At 40.6% G+C, this 25,087-nt stretch overlaps 1 protein-coding gene across 2 annotated transcripts in view; it reads right to left on the bottom strand.

The window, feature by feature from the left end:
• LOC119255313 (activating molecule in BECN1-regulated autophagy protein 1-like) overlaps positions 1-25,087 on the bottom strand; it is a 68,381-nt gene that overhangs the window by 11,455 nt on the left and 31,839 nt on the right. For both annotated transcript variants that reach the window (XM_037522368.2, XM_054699232.1), the window contains 7 exons: positions 20,616-20,869; positions 19,989-20,047; positions 19,092-19,275; positions 18,309-18,481; positions 17,291-17,357; positions 16,352-16,498; positions 15,046-16,082 (listed from right to left, as the gene is read on the bottom strand). In XM_037522368.2, coding sequence (XP_037378265.2) covers positions 15,046-16,082; positions 16,352-16,498; positions 17,291-17,357; positions 18,309-18,481; positions 19,092-19,275; positions 19,989-20,047; positions 20,616-20,750 — 1,802 coding nt within the window. In that variant the 5' untranslated portion in view covers positions 20,751-20,869. The remainder of the gene's footprint in view (positions 1-15,045; positions 16,083-16,351; positions 16,499-17,290; positions 17,358-18,308; positions 18,482-19,091; positions 19,276-19,988; positions 20,048-20,615; positions 20,870-25,087) is intronic.

Raw genomic sequence — 25,087 nt, 5'->3', positions numbered from 1 at the left:
AAAACAGACCTTACAAAATTTGGTATGAACTTGTCTACTATGTCCAAAACATGAGGTCTCAGTATTGGCCAAAGGGTGAATGTCAATTTAGAAAGAACTGCTACTCTTTCCTGCCTATTCCAATTGGTCTCTCTTTTTTTATCTTAAGCTCAGTTCTGGTCCGGATGGCTCCCTCCCAAAGTAGAAGGTGGCCTCAAATTTGGGAAATTAAGTCTATTTGTGCCTCCTTCTTTATCAAGATGCAGGACTAGTTTCGCCTACACAAATCACTATAAAAAGTGATGGAAAATAAACATTAACATCCCATTCTTTTGCTATGGACCAAACTACTTCCTGTATTATTGAACTTTATAAAACAGAACCTCATTGTGTCTGCTTCATGTGACTAACTGAAGAAACTGGCACCAGCCCTATCACAACCAGTCATTTCTTTCTCTCTTTTACAAGACACCTCACTTTTTTATGACCTGCAGGAAATAGATCATGGAAGGAATTTTTCTTCTCTTTTTTAAGAGTAATGATGGCAAAAGGGAGAAAAGAACTGGCATTACTTGAGCCCCGAAACTTGTGAAAGTAACTGATATTTAACTTGTTGAACTTTCAATACAACGTTACAACTGAGAAAATTGAGGTTAAAAGAAGCTACTTAACCTGCCCAAGATCATATAGTAGAGTCAGGATTTGAATCCAGTCTTGCTCAATGCCACATCTTTCTATGAGAATACAAGAATAGAAAAGCAAGGGAACCAAAGGAGATGATGAGGGTTAAAACAGTATGACATCACATGAAAACAGGAACAAAAGAAAAAGTAAAGGTAATGGAAAAGGAACCTACAGAGATTCTGAGAGAAAGTGATAGTTGTTGTTTGAAAAGCATTTCTAGAGGATTTAAAACAGTGTGCTCTAATTTAGTGTCCACCAAAATCACCAGGAGAGCTTGTCAAAAATGCAGATTACGGCCCCCCTACCCCAAGTTTCTGATTCAGTAGATCCCCAGCTGCCCAGGGAGCTAACCCACATGGCGCAGCAGACCTCTCCTGTCTCGCCAGCTGCTCCCCTCAACAGTGTTTCAGTAGATCTGCCTGTTCTGCTCCCCACTCTGCCTCTGGTGAATCCTCTCACCCCCTACACCTCTGGCTTATACCCAGTTCTTGTATGCATAAATAAGTCTTTTTTTTTAAAAAGATTTTATGTATGCATACAAGAGCTGGGGTACAGGCCAGAGATGTGGGGGGTGACAGGATTCACCAGAGACAAAGTAGGGAACAGAACAGGCAGAGTGATTGAAATACACTGCTGAGGGGAGCAGCGGGCAAGACAGGAGATGTCTGCTGTGCCGTGTGTGTTGTGCCCTGGCTGGCTGGGGATCGAACTTATGCTGCGGAGGCTGCGGATTGCTATGTAGTACAGTGCTTAATCCCTTGCGCTACCAGGGAGGCCCAAATAAATAAATAATCTTAAAAACAAACAAACAAACATGTAAAAGAAATAAAAGCAGGTAGAGAAAAAGGAGTGTTGAATTCTGGAAGACACTAGATTGGAAAAGTTCAAAGAAAAAGTTCCTCTTGTTTTAAAAGGGTTACATTTTAAAAGGGTTACATTTGCTGAAAAGGAAATTAAGAAACAAACCCATTTATATTATCATCAAAAAGAATAGAATACTTATGAATCAACTTAACCAAGGTGGTGACATATATTAAAAACTACAAAACACTGCTGAAGAAATTAAAGATACAAATACATAGAAAGACATGTGTTCACAGAGTAAAAGATTTAATATTGTGAAAAAATGTCTGTATTACACCCAAAGCAATCTTCAGATTAAATGCAATCCCTATCAAAATCCCAATGGCATTTTTTGCAGACAGAAAAAAAAAAAAATCCTAGCATTTACACGGATTCTCAAAGGGCCCCCAATAACCAAACAATTTTAAGAAAGATGAATGAGGCTGGAGGTCTGACAGTTCCTGATTTTAAAACATATTACAAAGCCACTGTAATCCAAACAGTTTGGTAATGGCATAAAGACAGACATACAGACCAATGGAACAGAAGAGAACGCAGAAATAAACCCTCATATATATGTGGTCAAATGTTCTTTGATAAGGGTACCAAGATTATATATGGGGAAAGGGTACTCTGTTCAACAGTGCTGAGAAAATTGGATATCCACATGCAAAAGAATGAACAGGGGCCCTTATCTCATGCTATATATGAAAATCAGGGCCTCCCCGGTGGTGCAGCGGTTGAGTGCTGGATTGCGAAGCTGCCCGCAGCCTCTGTGGCGCCGGTTCGATCCCCGGCTGCTCCCCGGCCCCCGGAGGAGGGTCCCGCATGGCACGCAGACCTCTCCTGTCGCCCGCTGCTCCCCTCAGCAGTGTACTTCGGTCCTTCTGCCTGCTCTGCTCCCTGCTCTGGCTCTGGTGGATTCTCTCTCACCTTCCCGCACGTCAGACTGTACCCAGTGCTTGTAAAAATAAATAAATAAATCTTTAAAAAAAATGAAATATTACATGCTCTTAAAAAAAAAAAAAAAGAAAATCAACTCAAAATGGATTAAAGAACTAAATGTAAGATCCAAAATAACAAAACTTCTAGAAGCAAACACAGGGAAAGCTTCATGATCAATGGGCAATAATTTCTTAGATAGGATGTCAAGAGTCAGGCAACAAAAGCAAAAATAGACAAATGGGACTAAATCAAACTTAAAATATTTATAAGCAACAAAGTAAACAATCAACAGAATGAAAAGGGAATCTATATAAGAGGAGGAAATAATTGCAAACTATCAGATAAGGGGTTAACATCCAGAATATATATATATATATATATATATATATATATATATATAAATATATATAAAACTCTTACAACTCATGAACAACAAAAAAAAATTAGAAAATGAGCAAGGGATTTAAACAGGCATGTATCCAAAGAAGATAGATGAATGACCAACAAGCAAATGAAAGGATGTTCAACAACACTTGTCATCAGGGAACTGCAAATCCAAACACAAAGAGAGAACATGGGCCTCCCTGGTGGTGCAAGGGGTAAAGCACAGCACTATGAAGCAATCCACAGCCTCTGCAGCAGGAGTTTCCATCCCTGGCCAGCCAAAGAGAAACCCACATGGTGAAGCAGACCTCTCCTGTCTCACCCGCTGCTCCCCTCAGCAGTGTATTTCAGTCAGTCTGCCTGTTCTGTTCCCCACTGTCTCTGGTGAATCCTCTCACCCCCTGCATCTCTGGCCTGTACCCCAGCTCTTGTATGCATAAATAGATAAATCTTTAAAAAAAGAGAGAGAGAACAACTCATCCCTATTAAAATAATACAGATGCCTTTCTATATATTTTGTCTTTAATTTCTTTCAGCAGTATCTTGCAGTTTTTAGTATATGTCTTTCACCTTCTTGGTTAAGTTGATTCCTAAGTTTTCCATTCTTTTGATGATAATATAAATAGGATTGTTTCTTAGTTTCTGTCTCAGTTATTTTATTAAATAAAAGAAAGAAATAACCATGTTGGCAAGAATGTGGATAAACCTAATCCTTGGGCACTGTTTTGTGGGATTAAAAAAAAGTGTGCAGTCACTATGGAAAGCAGTACAGAGATTCCTCATAAAAACTAAAAAACTATACCACATGCATCAGCAATCTCACTTCTGAGTATAGATCCAAAAGAATTGAAGGCAGGATCTCAGAGAGATATTTGTAAAACCATGTTTACTGCAGAATTATTCACAATATCCCAAATGTAAAAGCTAACTAAATGTTTGATAAATAAAATGAAGTATATAAAAAATGGAATATTATTCAGCCTGCAAAAAGAAAATCCACAACATGAATGAACCTTAAGGACATTATGCAAAGTGAAATAAGCCAATTGTAAAAAGAAAAATATTGCATGATTCGACTTATATACAGTATCTAAAGTAATCAAATTTATAAAAAAAGAAAAATAGAATGATGGCTGCCAGAGGATGAAGAAAGGGGAAGACAGGGAACTGTTCAGTGAATATAGTTTTACTCATGTAAGACATTCTAGAGATCTGTTGTACAACTATGTATATACTAACAGTAGTGTGGCATAAAATCTGTTAAGAGGAGAAATTTATATGTTTGCGGTTTTTTTTTTTTGGTTTTTTTTTTTTGGTTTTTTTTTTTTAAATCACATAAGGAAAAGAACCTCCTCAAGGGGGAGGTACGGGAGGTTTGCTACATTTGCCATCAAAACAAAGAAATGAAAGGACAAAAGTCACCTTGCTGAGGTAGATCCAAAGAGACAGTAGGGAAACAGAGGAAACTGAGAGATGTATGTGAATATGTATAGGGGAGGAAAAAAAAGTAAAAGCAGCAAGAAAGATTCACTCTCATGTCCTCTGATGCAGCAAAGGAAAAGGGCATAATGTTAACAAGCTGCAATTCTCTATGACAAAGTCATACTTTCAGCCTTTGATTTCTGTATTATTACAACTTGTTACTCCTGTTCTACCTTGATTTTAATTTCCTGGCAGGTGACACACAAGTCAAGCAGCCTTTTCACAGAACCCACCCTTTATCCATGGTATTCTGTTCACAGGGAGACGTGTGGACCTTCTCCAAGATTTTATGCAGTCCATCATTAAAGGAAAGTTGCTTTCGTACTGCAATACCTGCCATAGCAAAGATCTGCTCCCTACAGTGTGCCCCAGCCAGCAAATAAGCTTGGCACCCTCACTTTCCTTCTTTGGAAACAGGAGTCTGTTAATTGTTGCTATTAAAAAGTCAGGCAGTTTCTCAGGTGAGGGGGCAGTCAGCTTGTCAGCATACAGGCAGCAGGGGAGCCCCCCTTGGGTGAATTAGGCAGAATGGGTGGGGTGGAGCAGAGGGTACTGCACTGTCCACTGTCACCCTTGGTGGAGACAAGTGGTAAGGGCACTGAGGAAATCCTTGTCTACATATAATCAACACATTTTGCTTGACCTATCATCATGGTCACCAACATAAAATTGGAATTATACAGGGAATATAAATGGGCAAAATAAGCCAATCCAGACAAAAGCACAAAGAAAGTCCATGCTCTTAATAAAGCGGCAAAAATCACTCAACTCTTGCCAGTTGTTATTAGGTGGGAATACAAGGTAGATCTTATCATGGTCTTAATAGAATCCAGAAATCTGGATTTATGTGGAAAAAAGTTGAAATGTCTGTAAACACTGTGAAGACCAAATAAAGGTACCTAAAGGCTACTTTGCGATTTTCAGGCTAATCTAACAAGCCCAGCCATAAAAGTCAAGTTCACTCGAGTGAACACATTCCCAGGAGTGTTCCCAAGGAGGAGCAGAAATGAGATGCGGTAGATACTCCTCCTTCCCATAAATATAAGAAATCCAGGAAGAAGAGAAGCTACCTGCACAGCTCTAATGGGCTAGGACCGATTACAATAAGCAAAATGTATTATGCAAACAGAACCCCATACACCTGGTGTTATTGTCTTAGCAAAACCTCCAACGCACCCTGTAGAGCGCTACTCTGAACAGAAACAGGAAAGAGGGGATCTGAAGGGGGAACAATGAACACATGGGAAATTGCTCCCAATGTATTTACAGCACATATATAGATCCCAGTGTAGTCCCTGTAGCACTCCAGCATGGAGAGCTGACAGAAGAGATTACATCTTTTCAAGGTTTCAGTGTGTATACATTGCACACAGCCTGCTCTACAGCATTCAGTCCCCGAGAGAGGATATGGGGGATAATTTAGATCAGCCTAACAGGTGCTCATCTGACCTGCAGTGGGGGAAGTGCTGTAAGTCAAGCACACTGCCTAGAGGACCTGGAGACACATCCTTCCCTACATAAGGCTAGCCTCCACACTGGCAAATAATTCCCGAGACACATATAGAGTGAGCCTGGAAAACCCTGCTTCGGGGCACATATGCAGGAAACTGGTAACTCTGTGCAGCCATAAGAATCAATAAGACATCTGATCCAAAGTAGAGAGAGAGCAAGGGCAGGAGCCCCCCCCCACCCCCCACACACCTCTTCCAGGCCTTCATTATCATATTGGTTTCTGTTACTGCAGCACCTGACTCTCATCCAAATCATGTTGACATAAAGAAGGGAATGGCAAACCATGGCTTAGTGGCCACATTTGGCATGCTGCCCAAATATGGGCACGAGTTGAGAATTTTTTTTAAATAGCTGAAAAACACCAAAAGAAGACTATTTCATATTACATGAAAATCACATCTGTGTCTATAAGTAAAGTTTTACTGACACACAGACACACGCTCACATATTGTCTATGGCTGCTTTCATGCTAAGCAAAGTTCAACAGTTCCAACAGAGACTTTATGGCCTAAATATTATCTACCCTTTATAGAAAAAGTATGCCAAGCCCTAATTTTAAAGTATACATACAGAAAGGATCACTCAGAAGTCTAGGAGGCTTTTCAAATACAGTGACCTAATTGGAAAGGTGAGCGGCGAAGGTTAAAAAAAGATTAACAGCAGTAGTACTTCTCCACCTCATCCTCATCTCTACATTGCCAAAGAGAAATGGCAGCTTACTACTCCTGAAGGCAAAGCAATATCTAAATGTTACTGCCTTATAATGGGACAAGAGATGCCCGGATTCTCCTAATCCTTTAACAAGTCCTGGAAGACTAAGTGACCCAAAGACAAGAGCGAGTGAATGTCAAAGATAGAACAAGGTCATGTTTCCCTCATACAATGTTGTGGGAGAATAAAAGCATATAAACACCTCTAGGTAGCAGGTATTTAGAATTAATAAAAAGAAGTGCTCAATGTTGAGGAGTAGGATCCTAAAAAACCCAGTGGTAGAATTTACCACTGAGAAACTTAAGACCTTATGGGGGAAAATAGGATTAAGAGTCCCAATCCATCAAAGTGTAAATATTTATAAAATTATGTTCACTAAAATAAAATGGGAACTAGAAAATAATATTTTATTTGTGTATTTATGTATGCATGCAAGGACTGGGTGTAGGCCAGAGGTGCAAGGGTGAGAGGATTCACCAGAGAGAAGAGTGGGGAACAGAACAGTGGATTTACTGATATACACTGCTAAGGGGAGCGGCAGGCGAGACAAGGGAGGTCTGCTGCGCCCTGTGGGTCAGCTCCCTGGCCAAGGATAGAACTCAGGCTGTAGCGGTGATAACACTGAGATTTAAACCCCTAGGCTACCAGGGAGGCCTAACAATAGCACTTTATATTTCATAAATTAGTGATAAGAAGCATGATACATTTTCATTTACCATTAACAGTGTTTATACTCTTCAGCTCCATCAACTGCACTTCTAAATTTCATCCTATAGAAACACCTGCACAAGTACACAAAGATTATGATATAGCATTGTTTGTGAAAGCAAAAAACATAAACAATCCAGATTCTATCAACAAGGTATTGATTAATTATGGTGCACCCAACTGCTGGTTTTGGTCATTTAAGCCATTGTTTTAAAGAATGCAGCAGATCTATACACACCAACATAGGAAAATGTCCATGACCTATTAAGTGAAATATGTAAAAAATAAAATACTACATTTAGCATGATTCCATTTTTACAAATAAAGAAAAATTATTTTCATTTGCAAAGACAATCCTGGAGTTAGTACAAAATGTTGACAATGGTTAGCACTGCATAAGATATTCACTTTCTATATCACACATCTCTGTAAAGTTTGATTTTTTTTAAGATTTATTTATTCATCATACAAGAACCAGGGTACAGGCCAGATGCGCGGGAGGGTGAGAGGATTCACCAGAGACAGAGTGGGGAACAGAACAGGCAGACTGATTGAAATACACTGCTGAGGGGAGCAGCGGGCGCAGACGGCTGGCCAGGATCGAACAGGCGCTGCAGAGGCTGTGGACAGCTTCACAGTGCTGCGCTCAACTGCCTGCACCACCAGGGGAGGCCCAAGTTTGATTTTTTTATAAATGAATTTGTAAGTAGGAAACAAATAGGCATTTCAAAATTTTCATTTATGATGCCTTGTTCACTATACAATTTTGGACTAGACACTCCCTCAATTTCAATAACATGCAATCATATTTGGTGAAGGGGAGCAAGGGGAGCCTTGTTACAGATACATCTGCTAAGATTTCTTTATTTATTTAGCAACTGTTCATCCAAATACTTAGGGCCTTTCTAATTCTGACACAATCACTGACTCTCTCCCTTCTGGTTTTCACCAGACTCAAGACACAAATTAATCTAAAAATGTGTGATGTTGCCCTTAGTTTAATTTACCCTATTTAGCTGAGCCTCTTTTGTCTATTCTCAATTAGCAGCCACAGTGATCCTTTTAAAATATAAGAAATCATGCTACTCCATTTCGGATGGCTTCCCAATCACGCAGAATAAGAGGTAAAATCCCTTAAATGGCTTAGAAGGGCTTGCATAATCTGGTTCCAATTACCCCTCTAGCTTCATCTTTTATCACTCCATCCTATGCTGTGCTCCAGTCAAGTGTATCAGGGATTTTGCATTTGCCTTTCTCAAGATGCAAGAATGCCCTTGCCCCCATGTCTACAGGGTTTACTTCCTTCAGGTCTCTGCTCCAATGTCACCTTATTAATTTCCTTTGATAACCTTATTTAACACTGCATACTTCCACCCAGCACCCCCTAGCATAGTGAATTATTTTATTGATTTGTTTTCTCTCCTCCATTAGAATGAGAGACTTATTGCTGGTGCTTAAATAGTATTTGGTACACAGTAGGTGATTGGTAAATATTTGTCAAGCGAATGAATGAATGAATGAATGAATGAATGAATGAATGAATGAATGAATTGGGCACAGTGGTAATTTCACAAACCCAGTTTCCAGGGTTACAATTAAGAGCCACGCATGGGGCAGCCCATCTACAAACTCCTTGGTTCCCGCTCTGGGTTCCAGCTTCCCTTACCCTCTCTTAGAACTAACTGACTTAATTCTACCATCAGCTTTATCTCCTTTTTTTGATTTCTCAATACCTGGGTTTCTCTTTTCCCAGGAGGAATAAATCCTGATCTGCCCTGACCACAGATTCTCCTATTAAGGATTCTTCTTCATTCTTTGTCCTCAAATACTAAACTGCTTAGTAAGAACAGAATTAACAATTCTACCACTTGTTTAAGGGCAAAATTAACTAGAGGTAAAGCAAAACTCTCTTAATATAGGAATACTGCCTCCTGCCCAGGGAAAAAAAGAACCTAAAACTATCCCAAAATGGAAAAAAAGATGCAATCTAGCAATGCTCAGACCCCAAAATGAAAAAAGAAAAGAACATCCACTTTCTTAAACCCAAAACATCCTACTTGTATCAAGCAAATTCCATGAAAGCCTTCCTCAGAAACAAAAAGAAACATAAGGTACCAACAGCAAACAGAATCATCCCATTTAATCTGATTTATTAACATCAAATTTGGACTTTACCAAGACCAAGTACACCATCATTCAGATTCAGAGTCATTAAGGAAGGGAAAAAAACAACAGCACTGACTGGCAAAGATATTAGTGTCACTGAGATGCAAGCCAAAGACCAACAAAATGGTCTCAAGAGGAGACGATACATGATGCCAGAACATTTAAGGAATGTGCAGACCCTAAGTCATCCAAGTTATTATTAAGGACAGGTGACCAGGTGCATAAGACTTACTACTGGCTACTACTGGCTATAACCAATACAGAAGTTAGTGACAGACAACACAATACATTAGAGAAAAAAATTATAGGTGACATGAGCTCAAGTTATGGTGGTGTTTTCTACATCCAACTCTAGGAAATGCCACTTCATTAATTCAACAAGTACTTATTCCCTTAGACTCTCCCTTAGACTAAAGGATGTGATATAATGAGTCTTTTTTCCTTTTTTACTAAAAAAGCCAAAAAGGATTTACATTGCAAACTGAAAATTGCAAGGGATATCATTTCAATTCCACTTGTTCAATTCAACTAACACTGAGCATCTACTGGATGTTAGGCAGTATTCAAGGTTACACTAGGGGTACAGAGACACTGCCCTCAGGGAGCTCACCAACTAGGACAGGAAACAAGTACTTTTGTGTCCTGGGTGCAAAATCACAAGGAAGTATCTATATTTAGTACATATGCAGCAAAGAAGAGGAAGTAATTATTTGGGCAAATAGGAAAGGGGATAGTGCTACTACATTTTGAATAAATTGAGTATAATCCCCTCCCCAAAGAAACTGGGTGGGATTCAGCTATATAAAATCTTATGATGATCAAGCTGAGAAGACTGGTATTTCCCAAATTTTTAGGTTGCTTTCTCCCTCTTGTGGACCTAGGACAAGCTCTGCAGACATATCCATTTATTTGACTCCATTGATGTTTCTGCTCAGAAATCCCTGAAGAATCTCTATGTAAGTTTGTTGGCCTACAAAGTCTGAAGAGGCTTCAGAGTGCTTCAGACTCCACTTGCTCACTCTCAGAATTCTAATGAGGGTTCTAACTCTAACCTTTGACATTTTGGGCCAAATTTTATGCTATCACTGTAAACATGTTCCCAATCTTCATCAACTATAACAGGAAGGTAAAGATCAGAAGACACCAGTTCTCACAACACACTCAGTCTTACTTGAATACCTCAAGTCCAAGGTCTTTACCTATCTCGAGAAGGAGTGCAGAAACATTTCAATTAGGAAAGATTAAGTCCAATTTTGAGTTACACTTTGTTGGGATCTTAACAGTGAACTTCCCTAACTGGAATCACTTTAAAAGGACTAATCAATTCCATTTTATGGACAAATAACCAAAAGAGCATTTCTCCTGTTTCCCTAAAAATACTGTGCTGGTTACAGTTCTACCCAGAGAAAACAGTCTATCAGACCTCCAATCTCTTACAAATTGCCTGAAGACAAAAAGCCCTCTAAGTTAAGACCTATAGGAGCAGCAGAGGTTTGCATGGAGAAAACTACTGCATAAAAGTACTAATTTCAAATGAAGTGAAGAAAAGGGCACCCTCTTTAGGATCCAGGGTTTCAATTTGACCTTTGCTATATGCACCTCTCTCTGTATCTGAGGTTTCTCATCTATTTTTTTTAAAGAGAAGAGAGAGAGAGAGAGAGACTGAACTAAGTAAACGCTAGGTTTTCTCCACTTTGAAGATGTCATTTAAAAAAGTTTCTCTTTTTCCTAATACCAACCTTTCAAAGCTACAAGGGACTCCTGCTTTTAGGAGTTACAATATGTTGATCTTTTTCTGCTAGGTCCTGGGATATCAAACCCTAAAAAGAAGTTTCTCGTGGTAAAGCAGAGTCTGCCAGCCAAGTTAAAAATTGTCAGCTGGAATCAGACTACACAGACAGCTCACCCTCCATTGCCCACAGGCAAAAGGAGACAAACTGTGTTCTGATTACTACCCCTAGGCAACACAGAGCTATACGGAAATACTCACTTGTGCTTAATATGCTATTTGCAAACACTAGTAATTATATCAGCAGTACCAGGTATCAAAACATGCCTCCTTAGTCTATCTCCCACAACAAGGCCAATAAAACAAACCCTCTCCCTAAGAGTAGACTACACGTACACTAATGACACCTTTTCTTCCCTGCCAGTCTAGCACTGTGGCGGCAACAGCCCAATAGTGACACCTGCTGGGCAAATCTAAGCAAGAGCTGGCTCACAGGCAAGAAACAGGGGCCTTAGAAGGTAGAAGATGGGGACTAGCACCTGTCTGTATTAGCAACTTACACTAGGATATGGTGATGGGCCTTCTTTAAAGGGTATGTATTGTGAATATTTTACAACATACCTCATTTTTGAAAGGTCTGTCATTTCTCACAGTATACCACATCCTAACTGATCTGAAAGTGACTCCATAAATAATTATTTTAACATACCACTTTACAATGAAACATATGTAATTTGTATATTTTTTTAAAAGATTTATTTATTTATACAAGAACTGGGGTACAGGTCAGAGGCGCGGGAGGGTGAGAGAATTCAGAGAAAGAGGGGAGCAGAACAGGCAGATGGACGGAAGACACTGCTGAGGGGAGCACTGGGTGAGACAGGAAAGGTCTGCCACGCCACGTGGGAATCTCCCTGGCTGGCCAGGAATTAAACCCATGCTGCAAAGGCTGAGGACAGCTTCACAGCACAGCGCTCAACCAGCTGTGCCACCGGGGAGGCCCGTTTGTATATTTTAAAAGAAAAAAAAACACATAAAATTTTACATCTAGATGACAAGGGACTTCATTTTCTACAATACACATCTTTAAATGTTTGCACTTTAAATTAGAAACACATACTTTTGGTCTATAATTTTTTGGTAGAATCTTTAATAATTTCTGGGTTTTAAATGGTCTACTTTATTAAGAAGTGACTACATCTAAATTAACTAAAACTAAAAAAAAATTAAAACTTTCTCAGATCACACTAGCTACATTTCAAATACTTAATCCCCTTGTGGCTAGAGGCTACTTTACAGGATAGGATACAGAACATTTCTATCACTGCTTTAGAAAAACATACTGGAGTATTTCAGATGAAATGATATGATGGCTGGATGGTAAGAGTGGATAAGGGATAGAGACAAAAGGCAGCTGGCTACATAAATGCTGATAACCTTTGAAGTCAGGTGATATAAGAGTCCTTTATCATCCTTTTCATTTTTATATGCTTGAAGATGACCATAATAAAAAGTTTAAAGAAGAACAATAAATGCAAATGGTTCACCTAAAAAACAAGGTTATTGCATTGAGAAATACACCATGGACAGTGGCTTGCAAAAATCTTTAGTCCTGCAGGAACAGTTAAAATACCCAATCAGTAACCTACTATGGAACCTTTGACAAGAAAACATCTGAGTCTCACTTTCCTTAACTGTTAAAATGGGAAATTGTGTGCCTCCTGGTAGCACAGGGGTTAAAGTCTCAGTGATACCAAGCTATTGCCAGCCACTGCAGCATGAATTCTATCCCCAGCCAAGGAGCTAACTAACCCACAGGGCGCAGCAGACCTCTCCTGTTTCGCCCATTACTTCCCTCAGCAGTGTATTTCAGTAGATTCGCTTGTTCTACTCCCCACTCTGTCTCTGGTGAATCCTCTCGCCGCCCCCTCTCCCCCACCAACCTGCACCTCTGGCCTACACCCCAGTTCTTGTATGCATAAATAAATAAATCTTTAAAAAAAAATAAAATGGGAAATTGTGCCTTGCATGGAAATAAATAATGCAAAGCAAGAACATGGTTATTGACATATAACAGGCCCTCAATAGTTGTTACCTGTAATTATTATCAAAAAGAATTTATTTTAAACCACTCAGGTGTCTCAGAATAGCACACAGGAAGTATTGCTAGAACTGGATGGACAAAAGCTAACCTGAAGTCCACTGATACTATGGAAACAGGCACTGGTACGCTTCTAGAGTAGTAATTGATGACAATCCTTTTATGGCTGCTTTTAAAAAACTTTGAATGCCTACTGCACGTTAGGCTCTGTGCTTGCTGCCTTCTCACCGCTCTTGACAAAGAGGCAGAACAGAGTCCCAGGCTTCTGAGGTGGGCTTTCTAGGAGGCAAAATATTCCAAGGCCAGGACTTTAGGAGATGTTAATCCAGAACTGGGTTCAATCACACGGGCAAAGTTAACAACCTACAGTACACTTCTATCTTTCACCTCCAACCAAGTTCTCCTCCATTCTCCTCAGCAACTGCCTACTAGCTCACATCCATCCTGCCCTTTCTCCCTCAGTATGTGCTCTTCTCCTAAAATAAAAAGTTCTCCCCTCTCTCTCTCCAAAGACTCATCTTTCAAGACTTAATTTTGCAAAGCCTTCTTTGATACTTCCCTTTCTCTAAAATTAGATTTCATTTTCTCAGTACCATACAAGGAAGCATTTGGTCATCTACATTTTTGACATAATTTCATGTAAATAAGCCTTGTCTCTACAATAACAGTATCTTCCCAGTGGGTAAAGACCAGGTACCATGCTTATTCTTTATTCCTCACAGTGCCTAGGGCAGTGCTGGAAAAATTATAACCATTCAACAAATATTTATTAACTGGGTAACTCTCTAAAGCATCCTCCCAAAATAACAAGTACATTATGTGCACAATCCATATTCCCACCCTTGTTAGAAGCTTATGTCAGAGAAATTTCAGTTGCTTCAGCAGAGGATGTAATGCAAAGCAATATGCTGTTTGGATCCAACAGGCATATTCTGGGAGTTGGTGATTACGCTAGATTTGACCTTTACAAAATTACAGAAAGAAGTCCCTAATAAATCAAGATAGATGCGCACACAGCCATACATGGAACATGTGGTGGGCGATTAGCTACACCCACTCTGTTGCTTCCATGAAAGAGTTGCCTGGTATGCCAATCCGTGTATGGAGAGGCCTTCCTTCTATGAATTCTTCTTCTCCACCCCAGGGTGAAAGTCCATCTGGAAGATTCACTCAAAGAATCTTCATGTAGCAAATAACTTGCTGTCCAAAATTACATGTCTTAAAAAAAAAAAAAGGACTTTCTTTGATACACATACATATATATATGTACTTTTTTGCTTTTCCCTTTGTCAAGCCACAATGTCATAAAACATAAGGTTTAAGAGGTGAACATAGTCATAGTTGTTCAAAGCAACACAATCAAAGAAGAATCATACTAATCTGTTCCAAGAAGGGTCCTCTTTCACTACTTATTTTGAGGCACTCTGGGATATTTTCATGTTTCACAATAAGGCCTGTACATACCAATCCTTCCAAGAGGTCAAAAAGCAGGACAGAGGAAGTCAGTAGCTCTACCTCCTCATGCCTCTCTAATCTAATGTACATTCTTCTTTAAGGTTAAAGGTCCCATGAGCTAACCAGAAAAGGAACTAGCAGAGCCAAAACTCACACTCTTAACCCTATTCCGTCTCTGCCACCAGAACAAGATTTTCCAAGAAGATGCGACCAAAATTAGGGAGGTCAGAACCAGATGTATGGGTCCCAGAGATTCCAGATACAGCCTCAGCATTGATAGGTTTGAAGGGAAAGATTTAAGGAGAAAAGTAAGGGTGCAGGAGAAGACAGGAAAACTCCTGCTTACCTCCTGAGTGAATCTTCCTCAGAGCTGTCCTCAGGCATATCCTGATGTAAGGCCTCCTGTGATATAGTTCCAGATCTGCTGGACTGGGTGTAAATTCTTTCCCAGTGGCCTGTCTCCTGGTTGAAGGCCACCCCCACAGTCCTCTCCTCCTGCGGACTAGCAGAGCTGCTCAGCTCCAGCCTGCTGGAGCCGGGTGTTTGGCCCTCAGTCCGCTCAAGAGGTGGCAATTGACTGCCACTTGATGGCATGCCCTCAAAGGTACTGGGCACTTGCCAGGAGGAGCTGGCCTCACCAGAGGAGTAGTTAGGTGTGGTTCTTTCCCAGCGCAGGGTATCATTGTTGAAAGTCAGCAGATTGTGGCAAGCACGGCAACGGTTCAGGTGGCCACGCGACAGGTTAGAATTGTTCTCACTGCTGTGTGGGGTGGGTTGGTGGGAAGGGCCTGGCCTCTCAGATTCAATGTTATTGTTGAGCATTTCCTGGGCCTGCTGGGTCTGGGGGGCCTCCCCACTCAGACTCTGGTCCAGTTCCTGAAGTCGGTCATACTCCAAAAAGAAGCGCCTTAGGTCACATTGAAGCTCATGGCGAATGCTGCCTGAGTTGTTTTGGCTGGAACTATTCCCTCCATCTGACTCAGCCACCAACCCTGAAGTTGGAAAACCTCTCCCTTCTGTGGCTGAAGTGTACACAGATGCTTGAGAGCCACCTTCCTGCTGTCTTAGCACAGACAGCAGACTCACCGAAGAGGCACTGGTCCTGGGTGGGGGCATGGATTCTGCCTCAGAGCGGGAGTTCAGACTGAGCACTGTCCGGGTCCACTCAGATCCTGTCAGTCCAGGAGCTATTTCTCGGTGATATCTAGAAGGGTGGCTAGACAGAGGGCCTCCCAAAGAGCGGCGGGTGGGACCTAGACTGAGGTTGCGGAGCGTGTTGCCGGCAGTGCTGCTCTGGACTGTACTGAAGGCAGACGGCCGGTTCAGGAGGCCCTGGTCCTGCTGCGTTGATGAGGCCTGCTCCGGGGGATGGAAGGGCTCGGTCTGTACAAAAGAAAAGGAAGGGGTAGTAGCCCTGGCAGAAGCAGGGGGGACACTGTCCTGGTGTGGCAAGAGGGAAGGAACTCGAGTGCCAGAGCAGCGGCTGCAAAGGCACAGGATCCCAAGGTGCTGGCAGCACTCAGCTGTGGGGTAACTGACCCGCTGTCGGAGCCTGATGTAAGCGGAAGTCCTGGGGCGCTCCGTGGAGGGCTGAGGGGGAGGCGGTGGGGTGAGGGGGTAGCAGAATCTTGCACTGTGCTTTGCTCTCCCACCTGGATGCCAGAGGAGCGGGAGGACAGCATGTGCAGGAAATTGTGAAGAAGAGGCGTCCGGCGAACTGGCTGTGATTGCAGGAGGGCACGCTGACGGTAGTGGGATAATTCTGTTCCATCTATGGGGATCTCTGGTTCGTCATCACCCTGTAACGTGGACCAAGGTGAAGCAGGGAGCAAGGCAGTTAAGTAGAAACTCCAGGTAAATCAAGACAAACTAACTTCTTATAATCATCCAAGGAAAACAACCTATAGAGATAGGTAATAACTACCTACCCGTGAAGCACTGAAAACTGGCTAGATTCAGAATCATCATATGGTATTAAATTATTCACTTCCTGGCGCGCAAACCTCTCCTGCCACCCGCTGCTCCCCTCAGCAGTGTACTTCGTCAGTCTGGCTGTTCTGCTCTCCGCTCTGGCTCTGGTAAATTCTCTCACCCCCCGCCCCCCCGCTTCTGACTGTACCCCAGTGCTTGTATAAATAAATAAAATAAAATCTTAAAAAAAAAAAACACAGCAAAAGAAAAATCATAATCTTTAAAAAAAAAAAATTATTCACTTCCAATTAGCAGCATTTCTGAATGTGTACAGCTGGCAAACCAATTCTCTTAGAAACGGCATCTCCACAACATGAAGCCAGTGAGGGGAAGCAAAATGTCAACCAGCCAGAGGCACACGGAATGACAAGCTATCCACCATTCCCTGGTTACTTCTAATGAGATCATCACTGGGGGCTGGGTGTGAGGGAAGGTTCAAAATTAACTGCCCTGTCAAGATTATTGCTGGAACTCCGAATACAGTCTGAAGTCAGTTTTAAATCTTGACTGGAAAGAAATACTTGGGCATTGAGAATTAAAGTGCAATATAATCTGAATTAAAGCACCAGTTTAGAAAAGAACTCACAGTTTAGGTGGAGTTGAACTGCTGGCTAACTTACCTGCTGATTGGAGGGGTTAACAATTGCTGTGAGTAAGTAGTGTCCAAGAGGATCAAATCTCACCAGACTGTAAACAAAGAAGAGACAAGGAAACATATAGAGAAATTATGTTAACTGAGAAGAGGAAACCTGTGTTAAAATTTATAGCAATCGTTACTAGTAATTGTGAGATTACTCAGGTACTCACTCATGCTAGAGCCTTTCAAACTTTCAGAGATTAAAATAACAAGGCTCCATAATTCTTATTACCTCCTTACCTCCAACTGCCAGAACAAGGGAATATGTATCAGAAATACAGTAATGTCAAAAAACACCTAAACTTCCACTCCAGGAAGCAGCTACATTTAAGCAAATCTCTGCTCACCTCAAGGAGCCCATCCTAACAGGGAAGCACAGGACGTGCCCATACTCTCCACAGGTTAGATACTCTGTCACGTAAGTGGCTGCACTAGCAAGAAGCATGAGTTCTAGTGACAGCAAATGGTCTCAGCATCAAGTGATACTGAGTGAGACTAGAAAATTTACTTATATCCAACTACAAGACCAAGAGTTGATAACGCACTGACTGAAATTCAGGCAAGGTGTGTTTTGGATCTTGCCAGCTAGGTAAGTATCAATTAGCCAGTCTGATACATACTTACCTCTCCATCTTCTAGTTTGTTAAATACAGACAACCAGGGATGAGCAATCATCTACCAAGTTATTTAAAATACCACCTGAACACCTTTCAGGTTTCCCAAAAGTGTTCTATTCCAGACCCAGATAGCTTTGAACCCAAAAAAGGTTCTAATAACCCTGACTTACAGAGAACAAAGATGAGGTCAGTAAGGAACAGCTAAAATAAACACAATGAACTGTTTCCCAGCTGACTGCTCAGCTATTTAAAAAGTAGAAAAAGCCTTAGAGGCAACCACCTATCCTGGGCAGGATAACAATCTATCTCCTGAGGTGACAGCAGGTGTAAGTGTCCTCAGATGTTAGTCCTACGCCAGATATGACTGTTGAGCAGAGCACTCACCGGACCCGTTCCATCTCACTAGCTGTCTTCACCACAGCAAAGGGCTCCCGCCGACTCCAATCCCAGAAGTGGATCTCGTTGGCAGTGGCAATCAGCAGGAGCTGAGCCGTAGGGTGGAAAGCCAGAGAAGCAATGGCATTGTTGCTATCTGTGAACCAGCTTTCACTGCCACCCTACAAATGAACCAATCCCAAATATTCTCCAGTTACAAGCTGCCAGAAGGCTGGGATGTCAATTTTAAGGGAAACTGACTTCTTGTAGGGCATACTTAAATAAGTCCTCTGTAAAGTGATGCTGAAAATCAGTGATCTGCATGAATCACCAATTCATAGGAAAAATATTACTGTCAGCTAATTCTCCAAGTCATCTACAACTCATAAGCAATGAGCATCTATCTGCACAGTTCCTGTTGCTGAAGCCTGTGAAGCCTCACAAGTGGTGCATGACATGGTGCAGTGCACAACAACCCACTAGCCAGTCACCAGTTCCAGAAGCATCATGCTTAGAGGATAATATAGTCCTTGCTCTAAGAGAACAGAACCCCATTCTGAACATATCTGAGAGCCTCCTGTACTCTGTCACAATGTGCAGGTGGAGGATAGTTCAACAGGGTGCTCCTCTTAAAATAAAGGACTGCTGGCTAGATTTCCTATCAGTTCAGTGGGCAAAGACTACCATTACCCAGATGTAGTCCTATGAACCTGACTAGTCTCTCCTTCAGAGTTAAGAAGGCATTGATAAACAAGTCTCTGCTTCTGAATACCAAGAAAAAAAAATACTTACATGTAAATCCCAAATCCTAACCTCTCCATCTAGGCAGCCAGAAGCAATAAGGCCTGAGATGGTGGGATGAAAAGTGACACACCATGGAGTACGGCGGTGTCCAATCAAAGAATGAACACACTTGCCAGTCTTCACCTCCGTGATATAGATATTATGATTCACATGCGTGGAGGCCAAGAGAGTCCTATGGAATCAAAGGGTATGAAGTGACTATGAAGCATGTGAGAGGATAACATACTTATTCCGTTTTTCACGACATAGAAAATTGATTCCCCATCCCAGCATGAAAGAAACTATACCTTGGGTATTAGGCAGCATATCTACAAGCCACTAAAAGCTATTGGATTCTCCACTCTATCCCCCATATCACCTTCAGAGATTTATTTTTTCCAGCTGGAAAAACTATCACACCACTGATGGCCTATATTACACAGGTAAACGATTATTATTTAAAAACTGTAAGTTTTAGGGCCTCCCTGGTGACCTAGGGGTTAAGTCTCTCGCTATCACTGCTATAGCTTGAGTTCAATCCCCGGCCAGGGAGCTAACCCACATGGTGCAGCAGACCTCTCCTGTCTCGCCTGCTGCTCCCTTCAGCAGTATATTTCAGTAGATCTGCCTGTTCTGCTCCCCATTCTGTCTCTGGTAAATCCTCTCACCCCCACACCTCTACACCCCAGTTCTTCTTAAAAAAAAAAACTACAAGTTTTGATCTTCAATGTTCATAATTTCCTTTACTTATTCCCATTAGTTCTCTCCTTTTTTGAAACACTGACAAAGTTCACACATGGTGACTTAGAGTCTTTAGGGATCTAACTACAAGATTAAGCTAGGCCTAATTACAGAAAGTAATGTTGTCACAAGTCTTAGGTCAAGTTATATATGAGTAGTAGGTACCTGTCTGGGCTGAAGGCCAGTAAAAAGGTAGATCGTGGACTATCCGGCAGTTCTACTCTCTAGCAGGAAAAGAAAATAGTTAAATACATTATTTATAAACTATGGTTCAAAAGATCTCTCAAAAGATATAAACTATTCTGGATTAGTATTCACAGTGTAAGCTTAAAAATTGGAGACAATGACTAACTTACAACTTGAGAGAGACAAATCTAAATTACCTTTAGGAAAAAGATACCTCTAGCCCATAAATTCTTCCACATTTATGAAGTATTTCCCAAGTTAGATTTATCTTGTCCTACACAAAGTAAGTTACATGCCAAATTCTATGTCATTAACCCATTCTGAGACCCATTCTACTATAACCCCTACAAATCCTATGTCAAAAGAAAAAACAAAACATTTTTCTTTTTTTTATTTTTTAATTATTGTTCATTTTAAAACAATATTTGCATCCCTACCACCACCTAGGTGTAGTCCCCATTGAATTTCCTTCACCAATGCACCCGTGCACCATCACCACAGTCCCCTATGCTCCTCCCGCCCTTCTTCTAAACCCTCTGCCTCCTCCTCCCCTGCAGGATGTCTCTGATTTTTAATTGTTTGTTTTAAACAAAACATTTTTCTTACCTTGCCCTCCCATTTCATCCACCGGGTTTTATCTTCCACCAACTCCTGCAGAAGACGCTGAGCTCCAAAGGCCCGAGTGCCCCTTTCTCGTCCCCAGAGTATCCGGACAGCATTCTTCTCTGGAACAACCTTCATAGTGTTCAGGGGCCACTGTCACACCAGTCACAGGAAAAGAAGGAGCAAACAATAGCTCCGCACACCAATACAGCTAAACTGAGGCCATTCACGTCCTTGTAAGCTGTCTTCATGGAAATCTAAGGTACAGAGAGTAATATGTCAAAGAATATCTATTCTGCAATTAGAAAAGCTTCTACTGCAAATGTCATTCTAGCTCAAAGAAGAAAGCATTCTTTCCATATTTAATGATATTTTCTCAGAAAAGACCCTTCTTCCAAAACTCTCACATCCTCCATAGCTCAGCTTCGTATGAAAAAACAGACCACTCTCTAAAGCGATCATTCTATTACTGTTGCTTTACCAGGCAGAAGAACTTCTGCTACTAAAAGAAAGCTCTAAACAACTTGTCAGAAATAAAGCAAAATGCCTACCTTCCCCCTTCTGTGCTACATGGCCTCCCTAGTTGCTGGCACCCCTCATTTTCACTTAAGCAGCCTCCAAACTGAAGGACAGGTAACCACTTAAAATGTTCTTACTAGAGGTATGACTCTTATACAGCAGCTTCAATTCTACATCCTACCTAAAGTAAGTGCCTAAGAACTTTAGGGCCACATTCCAATACTCTTTTTCCATTCCAGAGGGGAGGAAAGAGAAAGGGGGGGAAATTCAGGTCCTTTTTCTTATCCACCCAAGCCTTAAGAGAATAAAATTATATCCCAAAATAAACAAAAATTCTACTGAAACATTAGCTAGCAGTAAAATACAAATAGAATTGCAGCTCCTCTATACAATGGGATATGTGGCTTAATAAAATGTTTAAGAGAATATGTATGTAAATGTTGTAAATTTCAGCATAGTTTCTTCAACTCAAAGTTGAAAAATACTAAAATAAACATATGGCTTCATTATTCACTACTTGAGACTCAAAAATTACTATATTTGTTAAATTTGCTTTATCTCTGTGGATGAAGATATGGCTATATATAGGTTGTTTTCTGTTTTCTTCTGAGCCATTTCAGTAGACGTCAAGACATTCTAACCCTACAACTTCGCTGTGTACCTCCCAGGAACAGGGACATTCTGCCCAATAACCACAATACCATCATCACACCTACTATTATCTAATACCCAGGCCTTATTCAAATTTCCCCGACTGTTCAAATTTGTTGTGTGTTTTTTTTTTTTAAGATTTATTTTATCTATGCATACAGGAGCTCGGGTGTAGGTATGGGGGGGTTAGAGGATTCACCAGAGATGGAGTGGGGAGCAGAACAGGCAGATCTACTGAAATACACTGCTGAGGGGAGTAGTGGGTGAGACAGGAGAGGTCTGTTGCTCCCCCACCTCCTTGGCTGGGGGTCAAACTTATGCCATGTGGGTCAGTTCCTTGGCTAGGGGTCGAACTTATGCCACAGGGATAGCTTCATAGTGCTGAAACTTAACCCCTTGCGCCACCAGGGGGGCCTCCCAAAATTATCTTTAATCGTTGGCTTTTAAAAAAATCCAAACGAGGGTCAAGCAATGAATTTGCATGTTTTATGTTCTTTAGTCTCTCTTATTCCAAAATGGTCTCCAGGTTTTATTTTGATTACTTGTGTTTATATACTTACGATACTAGCTTTTTTAGAAAACATGACAGCTGGCTTATAGAAGGTCTTACATTCTAGTTTTGTTTACTGTTTCCTCAGAGTACCAGTTAGTTGCACCTCTATCTGTATTTCCAAGCAACAGAAGGTTGGATATAAAATCCTGACTAGATTTAGGTGAAATGCTTTTAACAAGAATGCTTTACAGGCCATGCTATGTATCTCGTGATGGCTACATGTGGCAGCACATCAGGAGCACATATCCTCGGACCACTCCTCTTAGTGAGACCTGGTAAATTATATAATCACTTGACAAAATATGATCACTTGACTGAGCTGGTAAAACTCAGAACTCTCCATATAAAGGTATATTTCCAATCTGTACCTAATATTTGGCACTGTGTGAATATTCTGTTCCTCTTCAACCTTTTGCTTAATGGTTTAGTGTTCACTGACTCCTTCTTGAGTTATTTCATTTGGGAGCTGAAAAATGTTGATTTCTAATTTCATCATTATTTCTACGATTGTTTGCTGGCATTTTTCTGAATAGAACTTTCCCTTAATAACTGAGGCAGGGCAATGCTTAATTTTTCCCTTTAATTACTACTTCCATCTTATTGTTTTGTAATAGCAAAAACTGGGGACAACCCAAGTGTCCCTCTTAAAGAGAATACATGACTCATCTATGGTGAGAAAGATTCTCTGGATACTGATAACAAGATGTATTGTTAAGAGGGAAAAAAGCAAGGCATACAGTGATGTTACCGTTTATATAAGTGGAGAAATTACGGTGACGTACTGGGTACTGAAAGGACAAGATGAAAGAAGAAAAAGAAGCAAAACTTCTCCATGTTTTTATGTCACTTTAATTTTGAAATAAGTAAATGTGTTGCCTACTCAAAATTTATTCATTTAAATATTTACTGATGTGAAAAAATATATGCTAAGTTAAAAAAAGCAAAATACAAAATTATATACACAGTATACTCCCAATTATGTTTTAAGATCTTGGGAAAATGATACAAAAGAAACAAAAAAGTATTAACCGTGGTTGTCATCTTTGGGTGGTAGGACTACAAATGACTTAATAATTAGTGAAGGAGTGTTCTTTTCACTTTTCAAATTTAAAAAGTAATAAATGCATACTGTAACAAGTCAAGCAACAATTGGCTCTTTATATGTCATGAAAGGCTGCAATCTGAAAAGATGTATCCAAATACAGAGGGAAGGAAAATATTTATAGCCATTTGTTGAAAATGTGTTTTCTCCCTAGGATATTAAAATGTAAAAAGTCAAAAAGATTCTACAGTTAGACAATACTCCAAGTTCCTAGTCACATGTACAAAACGGCCCTAAGGAGTGACAAAGCCTGCATCCTCATGCCACAGTTCTCACCCCTCATTAGACGGTAATGTAACATGCTGCAGGCCAAATTCCTGAAGATACTAAGAATGAACTAACTGGAAGGAAATAATATCCTTGGTGACCCTGACAACTCATTAAAGTTTTGGATCAAAAGTCTGTTAGTAAAACGGCCACAACTGAACAATTACCAACCAGGAAGTTGCCCAAAATATAGTTCCTTGACCCTTTATTGAATCTGTAGTATTTTTATCTTGTAACTCTTTTACTTAATACAGAGATGTTCAGAAGTAACATGCATTGAGGGCCCCTTGTCCTAACAGCACAACATAAGAGTATGTTCCAAGAAATACATTTAAATTATTTGTAATCTTGTAACACGGGATGGAAACTGTAGCAGCCCAATTCCTAAGAAAAACAACAACAATCTGACCTGCTGACTCCGTGTAACTTAAGAAAGAAGAAAATATAGGTCACAAATATGAAACTGTAAAGCAACCTGAAGTTCCTACAAAGTCAGAAGAGGAAAGAACTGCTACAAATACAAGTTATCCGAAAATGCTAAAAAACTATTTGCTCAGGTTAACAAAGAGCTTGTAGATCAATTCCCCAGAACCTAAACACACTAAAAGTTCAAACAAGAGAAAGTCTGACCGACTCATGGCAAGAAGTCAGAGGGACCAAAACAACTGCACAGTATCTCTTTTGTCTGAAGAAAAATATTTGTTCTGTTTCTTTAAAAAGATAAGGGACTTCTCTCCTGATATACTCTGGGCCAGTCACCTAAAAAGAGACTTTTACTTTGTTCTCTGTAAGGAACAAAAGGAGCGAACCCAAAGTGAAGTCAGACAGGCCTGACACAAAGGAGGAAGTGCCAGTCAAGTGTATTTTTCATTTCTCTTCTTTAAAAGGAAGAAGAAACAAGTTTCCCACTCTGCCCTAAAAGACTGAGACAAAGGGTGCCAAGAATAGTCTTTGTGATGCCATTACACAGTCCCCTGAATCAATTCTCGACCACCAAAAGTTTTACACAAGTAGAACCACAAGGACACAATTGGAACATACGCACAACAACACTGGCAAGATTCTGCCCATTTGCACCCCCTCTCCCCATAATATGACTGATCACTCTAAAAATATGGGAAGATAATCATGTTTAAAGATTTTCTCTGCTAAACTCTGAGCTATAATTATACTTAACAACTACTAATAAAAATCACCCAGAGAGTACACCATCACCCAGTGGGAACTACAAGTTAGATTTACAGATTCCCTTGTAATTTGATCATCTTCTACCCCCAAGTGTACTCTAGGAAGATATATGACTTTAGACAAGTTAGAGTTACTCAACCTCTTTGAGACTTAGAGTACTCCTCTATAAAACAGGAATCACAATATCTGATCCAG

This window comes from Talpa occidentalis, unplaced genomic scaffold, assembly GCF_014898055.3.
Source record: "Talpa occidentalis isolate TD23 unplaced genomic scaffold, MPIMG_talOcc4v2.1 talOcc4.3, whole genome shotgun sequence".
In the NCBI taxonomy this organism is placed as follows: Eukaryota; Metazoa; Chordata; class Mammalia; order Eulipotyphla; family Talpidae; genus Talpa; species Talpa occidentalis.
The sequence above is the reverse complement of the archived record's forward strand: the minus strand, read 5'-3'. Positions and strand labels throughout refer to the sequence as shown.